At 40.6% G+C, this 11,712-nt stretch overlaps 2 protein-coding genes across 2 annotated transcripts; both read left to right on the top strand.

Annotated features, from left to right (window-relative positions):
- The first annotated feature begins 2,559 nt into the window (after positions 1 to 2,559).
- emp3a (epithelial membrane protein 3a (MAM blood group)) lies at positions 2,560 to 5,535 on the top strand. Its single transcript, XM_076110991.1, has 5 exons — positions 2,560 to 2,713; positions 4,117 to 4,227; positions 4,371 to 4,473; positions 4,588 to 4,728; positions 4,981 to 5,535. The coding sequence occupies exons 2-5, from the start codon at positions 4,150 to 4,152 to the stop codon at positions 5,154 to 5,156; spliced, it is 498 nt and encodes a 165-aa protein (XP_075967106.1). The 5' UTR covers positions 2,560 to 2,713; positions 4,117 to 4,149; the 3' UTR covers positions 5,157 to 5,535.
- A 1,184-nt stretch (positions 5,536 to 6,719) lies between these two features.
- fam83e (family with sequence similarity 83 member E) lies at positions 6,720 to 11,334 on the top strand. The gene is made up of 9 exons (XM_076111168.1): positions 6,720 to 7,187; positions 7,758 to 7,904; positions 9,223 to 9,347; positions 9,438 to 9,872; positions 10,163 to 10,222; positions 10,317 to 10,388; positions 10,475 to 10,697; positions 10,784 to 10,990; positions 11,158 to 11,334. Exons 1-9 carry the CDS (start codon positions 6,720 to 6,722, stop codon positions 11,332 to 11,334), a joined length of 1,914 nt encoding a protein of 637 aa, XP_075967283.1.
- Positions 11,335 to 11,712: the final 378 nt, after the last annotated feature.

Below are 11,712 nucleotides of genomic sequence, written 5' to 3'. Positions count from 1 at the left end.
CACTGTTGGAGGAGAAACTGATTTACATCGCCAGTCTCTCATTATAATGATGTTGACATTATGTCATTTTACTGTGTTGATACGATATCATTATTAAAAGATGCATTGTTTTAATCCCACCCTGCAACTTAAGTTCACTTACTGTAATGAGAAACTGAAGATGATAATATGTATGATTAAAATACATAGGCTAAACAATGTTTTAGGATACGATTAGGTGATTGTTAACCCTGTGTTTATCATACTTACATGTTAACCTACATCTCAAAATGACAAGAGGCGTCTCTAAATAATCTTTATGAATGAAGGCTCCCCTGCTCTGAACTAGAGTGAGACATGTGACACTTCTCTTGGCTGTGGCTGAAGTTATTTGCACATTTTGGGAACAGCTGTCTCTCTTTCTCTGTGAAGACAGCTGGCATTGCCATGCACAGCCTCTTCCATGTTTATCTGTGGTGGTCTGAAACTTGGAATAACTGAATAATAAAACAAAACAATAAATGACCCCACTTTGTTTTGTGTGTTTACGTTAACCCCTGCAAGCTCAGTTATTGTAATCATGCTCTGCACCCACACTTTCAGGAAAACCAGCAGATCTGTATTACGAATTATAGTAAAGATGCAAACTATATCAGGAGGAAAATGAATAGGAGAATATGTGATACATTTCCATTTGATGGAATGGAGCAGCATAACAATCTTCACTTCGTGTAAACAAGGGAGCTGGAACAAACTGACGACACGGTTGCGTGATAACGTTGCAGCGTGGACTAAGTTGCTTTATTGTGATTGCATCACAGGCGTTCTGACGTTATAGTCTGTCGTTTACTAGGTTTTAGCTCGCTAGATATAAACTGACGCTATACGAAGACAACGTAGAATGCGTTAGGCAACGTTACCTCTGGTTGATCCATTTTGATCCAACTTTCGACCGTTTACAATCACTTGTCAGCATTAATTATTATTGTCGTTTTTTTTCGTTTTTTTTAAAGTCCGACATAAACTCTTCACACCGAACATCAGCCCTCACGGAGCTCCCCGTGCGACGTAAACATTCGAGTCTCTCCCCGTTGTCCGACGGTAATAACGGTCCATAACAAACAGTGACGCACTCACGCAAACATTACTCCCGCACACTTTGGGCTTAAATACTCGAATACTTTCAAGTCAAAAAACCCGAGACCAAGTGTGGACACGTGATGCGGGCAGATGTTGAAGGAATGTACAGTAAAGTGTCGAGGTCTGTGGTGGGAATAAGTGATGGTGCGACGTTCTGTTAGTAACAGTACAACACTGTGATCGTGGGTTTTCCGTGGGTCATTGAAGGAGTCTTGAGGGATCGTTATCGTTGTGAATAGTTTAAATGCACTGGTAAACCTCAGTAAAAACAATGCTTTGTGTAAGACTCCGTTTCATAAATCTTAGTGAGTACAATTCTGGGATACCTCCACTGGCAGTGGTGGAATGTAATGCTTTTGGTCAAGTCCTTTTCTAAATTTGAGGTACTTAACTTGAGTATTTCCATTTCTACATTGTATTTCTACTCCACTGCAATTGAGATTTAAAAAAAAGACTACTTTAAAGAGGAAGATTTTACATACAAAACTTGTGATTATGCCTTGTTGTCACAAATTAAACTACGCAACATACTGTATATATAACTGACTATTATGTTTAAGAACCACCTTGATGGCTGCAACAATGAAATGCTGCTTACTCATTTATGCAGCATTCATAATACCCCATGATAAAATGTATAATAGTATTTCACTCAGTGGCCATTTTTTCCTGCTATTTTTACATACTTTTAACTAATTGCACTTATTTGCTTGAGTAACATTTTGAATGCTGGACTGTTCTTTGTAATGGGGAATGTCACAGTGTGGTATTGCTTTTACTAAAGTAAAGGATCTGACTACTTGGTCCATCACAGCGTATTGGTTAATTCAAGAAATATTACTACTACACTAAATCTGTAATTGCAATGAATATGAAGAACAAACAGCATTACCAGCTGGGAGTTTCTTTGGGGAGATAAATTCCCTTCCTTTTACATTTAGGATTAATTACTGTGTGTTGTGTCTTGGGTGGTCTGAGATTTCCTGCACATTTACAGTCAAAAGTGGGCACGAACCCGCCCTTACTTCCTGCCTTTCAATCACCTCACTCTGAAAATACTGCTGTGGTCTTAATGGCAAGCTGCATAGCTGGCGGAATAGTATGAGTACATGTGCAGCTCTGTGTGGCTTTAATAATACATGATGTAACAATTGCCAGCTCACACATCTAGCACCGTCACAGTTATGACAATTGTGTTTCAAATGTGTGATTCTAGTTGTCCTTCGCTAGAGTCTGACTGATGGATCTAGGCAGACATTACCTCATCATACTTTTTTCCAAACTTTAATGCAGATTGGACGTCAGTAGTACAGCTTTTGGGGAAATGTTCTGTACTTGTGCAGGTCTGGACGAATGTTATTCTTGGTGCGGAGTTGGTCCAGACCACGAATTTAAGGGGGATGGCATGCAGGGAAACTTTGGAGGAAATGGGTGTTGAGAACTCCTAAATCTGACTCAACATTCCTCTTCTGTACACTTCTCTCAAACGCTGTGAGGACAGAAAGAGCACAGAGGGATGATAACAACAACTGGGAAAAGGAAACTCAAAGACGATCACTGAAGGGCATAGACTGAAAGGCACTGAAGCTCAAGGGTGAGAACTTCATCTTGGTTATGTTAAACAGACACAATATTCCTGGATTTTCACATACAGCGTAGTATAGCTATTGCCTAATGAGATGCAGGCCACACCCAAATATGATCAGATGCTAACAAGAAGATTCCTTAATGATATTGTTTGAACATTAATGATAATAATGCCTTTCTGTTCTTCCACAGCAAATGCAATTTCTGTGTCCATTACTTCCGTTCTGTCTGTGCCAGTTACCTCAAACTGTTACATAAACCAGATGTAGAATGTAATCAAACACACGCCTCTCTGAAATGTCCACAATCTAATGGCAACAGAGCTTTCCCTCTATGGACAGAGCTGGGTTTGGAAAGGCAAAGAATACCCACTCCTATAAGTGTACCGCACAGTGGAGGGAAGGTACTTTAGGAAAAGGAAAAGTCTATATTTTGGCACATGTATTTGAAAGAAAATGCAATGATTTGTGAAACGTGCGCTCTCTCTCTCTCTCTCTCTCTCTCTCTTTCTGGCCACAGAAGCAAATGTATGAAACCCACAGGTTTTATATTTTAGACTCAAATTTTGATTGGAAAAACAAATTTTGTTTGTTCATTATGCCCTTTCTACTTAAGCCACATATAATGTGATAGAAACACAACACCAAATTCATGTTTTCGGATAATATTTAGATTGTACTCTAGGCACAATACAGATTCTGTTTTTATATATTATATTTTTGTAGTGTATTTATAATATCTAGGGGAACTGAAACAAAAAACGAACAAGTCTTTCCTAATAATGTGACTTCCCCTTCTTGTGTCCTCATAAATCATGGAAAAAAGTGAATGAGTCACTCATCCCTCTTATTCAGCCTTGTGACGTAAATGGCTTTTCTCAATAGCTTTCATTGGTGTGGATCGTTGGGGAATGTGTTTGAAAATATTAATAAAAGGAAATAAGTTTGTAGGCTTTTCATATTGAACCTGAAGTGTAATGACAGCCATAGGATAGTCATCCTTTAGGTATAACATTTGTAATCATGGCGATTCATAAAAAGTACACAGCGATATGTCAGCCCGTTTGTAGAAAGGGCTTCAGACTGCATGCTTGGTCACAAGGAGCTGATGTCCTGATGTATTGCTCAGAGACTGGACTGAGAGAACCCCCCCCCCCCCCCCCCCCCCCCCCCCCCCTCTCTCTCTCTGTCTGGCATGCTTGTGAGAGATTGTCAGTGCAGATGTCGAGATGCTTGATGAAAGTGCTCAGAGTTTCCGTGAGGGGCAGACAGACAGAGAGAGTCCACTGTTTGCCTTCTGAAGTCTGCAGGCCATGTTTAAACAACACAGACATGATAGTGTTTCTTTGACTGCAGAGCTGTTTGGTTCTATGTGGAGCCACCAATATTAACACAAATGAATTGTATGCAGGAACCCAGATTGTTTCCTCATCTCCAAGCAGCCATGGTCTTCCTGCTCATATCCCTAACCATGATGCATCTGGTCACCTTGGCCATGCTCCTCATCGCCACCCTGGAGAAGGTGAGAGACATGTAAACTTTGGGCTTAGCTCGTGTTTTCTCTCTTTGTACAGTAGATGTCACTGTTAACACTTGTGTGATGCTAATACATCCAGTAGCATATTGTCTGATGTTTTTGTGCTCTGTGTCATTTCTTTTCTGCAGTCCTGGTGGATATGGGATGATTTAGAAATCACAGACCTCTGGTATAACTGTTTCCATGACAATGCCACAAACACCTGGTTGTGTGCGGCTACCAATGAAAGTGGTAAATTTGAGAACTATTGGTCTGTGTGTATTTCTGCATGAATGCATATAGCGTTACTTGTGGTTTTGCTTGTGAGTCAGTGTCCAACACTCATTCTCTGACCTACTCTCTCAGACTGGCTGCAGTCTGTCCAGGCCCTCATGGTCCTCTCTGTGGTCTTCTCCTCCATCTCCTTCCTGGTTTTCCTCGGTCAGCTGTTCACCATGTCCAAAGGAGCTCTCTTCTACTTCACAGGCCTCTGTCAGGCTTTTGCAGGTGTTTGAAGTCTTATTCGTTAAACCACATAAAATGTTGTCAATGAAAATAAAAAAACAACAGCGCTGAATGTTTTCACTCTTTAAGGGACATTTAAATCTGTTCATTTTGTGACAGTGACAATGTAATTGCACTTAGATTTTTATTTCATATTTACGTAGGCATCCTCAATAATATATTTACATATCATGAAAATGTATGACTGTGTGATGAGATAAGAGAATTTTAACCAAAACTTTTTTACTCTTGCAGGTTTCACAACCTTTGCTGCTTGCCTCATCTTCACCTTCCACAGAAAGGAGATTCTAAGTGAATCCAGAGATCTGAGCCAAGGACGCTTTGGTTATTGTTTCATCCTGGCGTGGCTGTGTGTGCCGCTCCTTCTGGTCAGTGGACTCCTTTACGTCCACCTGCGCAAGAAGCAGTGAGCTAAAACCATAAAGGATGGAAAACTATCTCAACAAGAGTGTGATGCTCTTCACTCACTTTCCAGTTATAGAAACTGCACCTGAGCAAATGAGATGAGTGAGAAGGAAATACTTCTTTAAATGCTAAAATTCTCTATTCTTTTTGACTTAATATCCACTCTACCGTGTTGCATGGTTTGTGGGAAATTATGTCATCATCATCTATGTCTGAGAGACATAGTTGTCGCTCAAGATCAAGAAAACTAAAACTCAGTCATGCTGTAAGATCCAAAGATCATATTAATGTTACATGAAGGATTTTGATAGAAATTAAAATAATGAATGCACAACTTGTGCTTCATGTATGATTGTGATTTTTTGTTGTTGTTGTATTTTGTACCTGTATATATCTGTTTACTTATAATAATAAAAAACAATACACTGATTGTTGACGTAACGTTTACTAAAGAGCACTCCTGTTTCAAAAGGTACTAAATCTGTGTAAGACCTGTTTTGTTTCGTAGCAAGTGCTTCCTGTGTAACACAGTGCAAGTGCAATCCTCTGATACTACATCATGGTTGCAAAATGGGTGTGCCCGCTTTGCCATTTGATCACTCATCGTGTTGCGGCACTGATTGTGTACTTTATTAAAGTATGCTCGCACTGGTTTCTACAGAATAGAGAGCAATGAGCTGATAACGAACTGGCTGGTCGGTACTTCTGGGCGTTTTCTTTTTTCACAAAGGTATTTCCAAAGGAAAAAAAGAAAGAAACTACTGTGATTGCATCTCACAGTCAGATAATCTACCACGTGTTACTCAACAAACCTGTCAGGCTGGACGAGTCCAAAAGGGAAACTGTCAGGTAAATAGCAGCCTATTTAGATATAGCAATTTATTCGCTAAAGACCTTTAGGGAGTGTATGACCTGGAATATCAAGTATGATTTATTTGAAATACTGCAGCTGTGAAGATCAGAGAGAGGCACGGTAGGATCGTACGTTTGTGTCAGAAGCAGCTAACTGATCTGTCAGCTGCAAAGAATTTCTGTAAGCTGAGAACAATGTCGCCAAGAAGGAGTGGAAGGTTATTGAGTTAGTGAGATGACATGCAGGGGAGGGAACACATGAAGAGCTACAGCTCCTGAGAGCTTTTGAGAAGCCTCATACTTGAGCCTGAGAGATGAGACATGCTGCTCCGGTGAGTTTCACGTTAAGTTGCTTTTTGTGTGTTGAAACAGATTTTTGTTTCGATCACTTCTATTTATCTATTTTTTCTTCTTCTTATGTCAACATGAGGTGGGAGACAGGGCATAAAATGTGCTCAGGACTGAACTTGTGAACCCTGAACAGACTTTTTCGCTGAAACAATTGTCTGCAACATCAACAGCAGGATATCATATGTGTTCTGGGCAGCTCTTGGACATATTGTGACTTTTTACCAGAGGGATGAATGAAATCACTTAAACCAGAAAGAAGGGTGACATGAGCCGGCCTGTGTTAGTCTTGTCGTCAGACAACAGGAGTCAGTAGTGGGAACTTTGACAGGTATCACTTATTCCCAGAGACACACCAGGCTGCGGTCATGTCGAACTCCCAAGAGCAGAGCCTTGATGAGAATGCAATGTTCCTGCCGGTGAACGAGTCCTCACCAGAGTTCATCCACTGTGAGAAGCAGCGTCAAGCAGTGGAGAGACTCCTAAATGCAGGACCAGAGGCCTTCTACAGCTCCATCGGCACAGAGCGCTCCGGCTGCTTCTTGTCTTCTGAGGAGGTCAGCCAGATAACCAGCTGGGCTCAGGACTACCGCTTTAACCCGCCACAGGTGCAAAGTCAGGAGAATGGAGAGGAAGGCAGCTCAGAGATGGAGGACGTCTGTTCTACCTACTTCCCTTCCCACTCAGACACACCAACCCCGGCCCTGGACCTGGGCTGGCCTGAAAAAGGCCCCTGGGTGCCAAAGGGAAGCGTTACAGTCCACACCAGCCCCCCTGCTGACGGAGAACTTCCAGTCAGACAGATCATCAGATGGCACTTGCAAAAGGCTCGCCAAGTATGCAAATATTATTGTTATGGATGAACACAACACATTTCTTCATAAGGGTGGAGGTGAAGCACATCAGTACTAACCAGAGGAACTGGTCATTTACTTATCAAAGTTTTTTGACACTTAATATTTTCACACCACCACATTTCAGAGAGAAATGTTGTAGTTTTTTGCTCCACTATTTATTTGGAGAGTTTAAGATTTTACTTGAAAATCATAAATAAACTAAATAATATAAAGCACTGCTTCAGTTTAAACTCTCAATAGTATATCGAGTATTCAGACATGAAGCAATCTGCACCAGCTACAAAATTAAAATTCTGCTTAATGGTTAATACATCGATAAAAGATAACCACCTGACATAATCTGCTTTTACTTAACTCCATTTTTGCTGGTAATAGTCTACCTGTTCAGTTTTACTTCTGTAAAAACCTCATCACTTCTTCCATTGCTACACCAAGGTAAATACACAACTATTTTCCTCAGAGAAAAACAAGAAGATTTCGTCTTTGTGTAAGCCACGTTCTGAATAATCCTGCCAACTAAGGCTAAGTGACATTTTGTGTACTACACAGGTTATTGCCATAGTGACAGACAGATTGACAGATGGGGCAATAATTGGCGATTTACACGATGCTGCTTCACGGGGTGTCGCTGTCTACATTATCCTGAACCAAAGGTCCATTCAAGAGAACTTCACGTTCAACAGGCTCAGGCATCCGGTGAGTCACCTCCTACCAATCAACACACACCTATATAGCAACCGTCTGCTGTGTTCGTTTGACATGGCAATGAATAAACCACAGACTTTGTTCAGCCAAAACCAAATACCACCAATTTAGAAGAACAACACATGATGTTGTGGGATTCTTTCTAACAAGATTACATCTCGATATAGGCGTCAGAGTTATTAAAATCTTTCTACACTGCACATGTTGTACTCTTGAGCGGTATCTCAAAGGTGTCCTTTACTTTATCTTAGGAATGTAACATGTGCTTTTAACACCTTCTAGTTAAACAGGTTGCACAGCATTCATTGTTGCTTGTGTTTCTTTCCAGTGATGAAATGTTGTAATGAATGACTGACCGACGACTGAACAGAAATTAAAACGCTTCGTCTATATAGTATATATATTGCTGCAGGGATGACGTATTTTTGTAGGCCAACCGCGGAAGTTAGCATCGCACTGGTTACCTCGACAAAATACCAATCTGATTTTTCCATTTGATTTTGTATTATTGCAGAAAATAAAAATAAAATAAATTCAGTAGAAAACACGTTCATGATACTTTATCTTCAGAAATGAACAACACTTTTAGGATTTTCTAAGCGTGAACGCAGTCATCACCAGAAGTAAAAACAGCTGTAAATAAACTACACCAGGGTATCTACTGACATATTTTATATCGTAGAAACCCCTTAATTGCAATATCTCAACATCTACAAGATGAATTGGTACAGAATTTGGTCCAGACATTCATAATTCCTCCACGATGTCTGCTACGTTTTCCTCTAGCACCACCATGAAGTTCACATTTGTGTTTTTTAGTGAAATGTCTCAACCATTATTGAATTGATTGCCAGTCAATTTTGTGCACACATTCATGCCGCCCTCAGGATGAATAGGATCAATTTGTAACATTTCATCTTGCACCATCATCAGGTCAAATACTTTGGTTTATGACTAAATACCTGCAAAACTAATGGCATTCCCAGCAGCCACATCTGTACTACAACCGTTAAGTCCTAATTACCAAATGTTAGCATGCTAACATGCTAAAATAAGATGGTGAACATGGTCATATGTATACCTTCAAACACAAAATGATATCAGCATGTTTGCACTGTCACTGTAAGCATGTTAGCATGCTGATGTTAGCATTTAGCTTAAAGCTCCTATGGCTGCAGACTCCTGTATAAATACAAACCTTGTGTATGACACAGGACATTACATGACGGTTCATCACATTCCGTCATGGATAAACACCAAGTTTCAGTGTTTCAGTCTCGAGTTTTGACCTAAGTTTGTGATTTTGCAGAACATGCGGGTCCGTGTTCTTGGAGGGAAAACCTTCTGTTCAAGGACGGGAAGAACGGTGGTCGGGGAAATGAAAGAAAAGTACCTTCTGGTGGATTTAGAGATAGTTATTCATGGCAGCTACAGGTGAACAGTCTTTTATGTTACCTCATTTCTCTTATATGTATCACACACACACTTGAGAGTGTTGTAACACGCTGTCTTTGCACTCTGCAGCCTCACATGGACAGACGCCCACCTGCACCGACAGCTGGTCACTGTTCTAAGCGGCCCAGCTGTTGAATCCTTCGATAGGGAGTTCAGGGTCCTTTTTGCGGCTTCGCTTCCCGTCCCAGGCACATGGAGGGTTGCAGGTACTCGGGTAGATGTGCCTCATCAGCTAAAAGACAGCTCAGATCTTGGGTTTAAAAGACTTCACCATTTGGAGCCTGAGATTACCAACCCTCCACCCCCACCTGCCGATTACCTCCTGGACTGGGAAGCCATGGGGGTTATCCAGAGAAACCGTTGCTTCCCAGACAGTCCTCTTGATCAGCATGAGGAAATCATGGCCAAGGAAATACCACTGCAGAGCAAAATGCTGTTCATGAAAAACACACCCATTGTGGAGGGTTTCACTAACAATAGAAACCAGTATGTTGAGAAGAAAAGGTACTTGGATCTTGCACCTTCAACCAATCTAAGTTGTCTTTTTACCAATCATACAGTATACATATGTAAAACTTACTTTGACATTTACACAAATACATCTTTGCTGTATGCAATGCAGGATGTTTTTTGTTATATTTCTACTATAATTTACCTTTTACTGAAACTTGCACCAAAATATTGAAACATGTTTACTGTTTGTTATCATTCTTTGAGTAATTTCCCCCACGTATCACAGCATAGTTGGGATATTTTGTGCTACATGTTTATTTGTCTCTTTTTGTGTGTTACAGGGTATATGAAAACACCTCTCCAGTGACAAACAATGTGTCAGATAGATCAACAACTCTCAAGTAAGTCTTGTTACAGCCAATTCTGTCATTATACTGATTAAGAGTATTGGCTCATGTCTTTTTCTCCTAACTTTAAACGCAGATCTTTTCCCAGGGATCTTGATCATTTTCATAGCAACATGCAGCCTTGGCCAACAGACACGACAACTCAAGAAAGAATGAAAAGGTAACACCCAAAACATAAAGGAAACACATTGAATAAATGATTATTGATATATCATATCTAAAGGAAAACGTTTTTTTCTCCTGCAGGGTGGAACATGTAAAAAATGAAGCCATTTCCAGGCAACTCTCGATTGAGAAGAGCACCAATGTAGATGACCAAAAAACAACAAGACTTGATGATGATAGACTTCATAGAGCTACAGAACCAACACACAAAATAATCATATGGTCAAGGACGGAGGCCGTTTTGGAAGGAGAGAGCAGCGTAAAAGAAATTAGCTCCGAAGTGGAGAACACACCATCTTCTAGAGTAAGAAACTCCCTTTTCTGTCAAAACACTTTCGTTAAACTTGTGAAAAAAAATGGAGAAACTGAAATGCATTTCTCTCCTCACAGAAGCCTATACTCCTGAGGATGCCGCAGGCTGAGAGCTTCAGCTCTCTGAGTGACCTCATGAAGAAGATTCCGTCTCAGCAGAGCACTTCAGGACTGCTCGGGAAAGGATCAAAGGCCGCTGTATCAGAACTGAGACAGTCCATGGTGGAGCTGAGCGTACACAACCCAGATGATGCCGGAGTTCCGGTGCCAAGGTTTAAGGCCAGTGTAAGTGTGTGGATACGTTGTGTTCTTCTGTCATTGTTTTTGACATTAATATCTCACAGAGATGTTTCTCTTTCAGCCACTGAGAATAAATCTCATCCTTTACTCAATTTATTGAACTTCTAATTCTAATGTTTTTTGTTGCCATCAATCTCCTGTTTCCCTGGCAGGGCTTTGACCCAGATTACATGACACCAGCTCTTGCCCTGATGAAGAAGAGGAACGATGACTTGAAACCTTCATTGTACAGAACTCCAAAAAACATTCTGCCCAGAGAGAGGCTTCGCAGCTCCAGTTATGGACTCTGGAGGAGGTCACTGGCAGAGACGGAGGGAGAGCAGGAGTGAGGAGCGAGGAAACAAACACATGAGCAATATGTTCTGTGGTAACATCTTCTGTCACTGAGGAAAGGCAGCTGCCATTAGCTGATAATTACAACTTCTGCAGTGTTAATTACTCAAACTATGCCCAAAAACAGGCTGTGACTTTGAGAATAAAAATCATTGTTACATATGCAGGAGTTACCAGTTCTATCTGTTGATTTACTGAATTTGATGGTTTTATTTTTTACTATACACAGTGTGTTTGATGCAAGGTTTACTTTTGAATATGTTTAAATAAATATAATTGTTCTGTTATTGCTGCTCACCATGAATAGTATAAACTGTTTAACCACTGGATGGCTGTCACAGAAAAACAAACATTATACAGTATATCATGATAAA

The sequence above is a fragment of the Anarhichas minor genome, unplaced genomic scaffold, assembly GCF_050575085.1.
Source record: "Anarhichas minor isolate MPS153535 unplaced genomic scaffold, ASM5057508v1 ptg000043l, whole genome shotgun sequence".
In the NCBI taxonomy this organism is placed as follows: Eukaryota; Metazoa; Chordata; class Actinopteri; order Perciformes; family Anarhichadidae; genus Anarhichas; species Anarhichas minor.
Note: the sequence above shows the minus strand (reverse complement) of the source record. Positions and strands in the feature narration are given on the sequence as shown.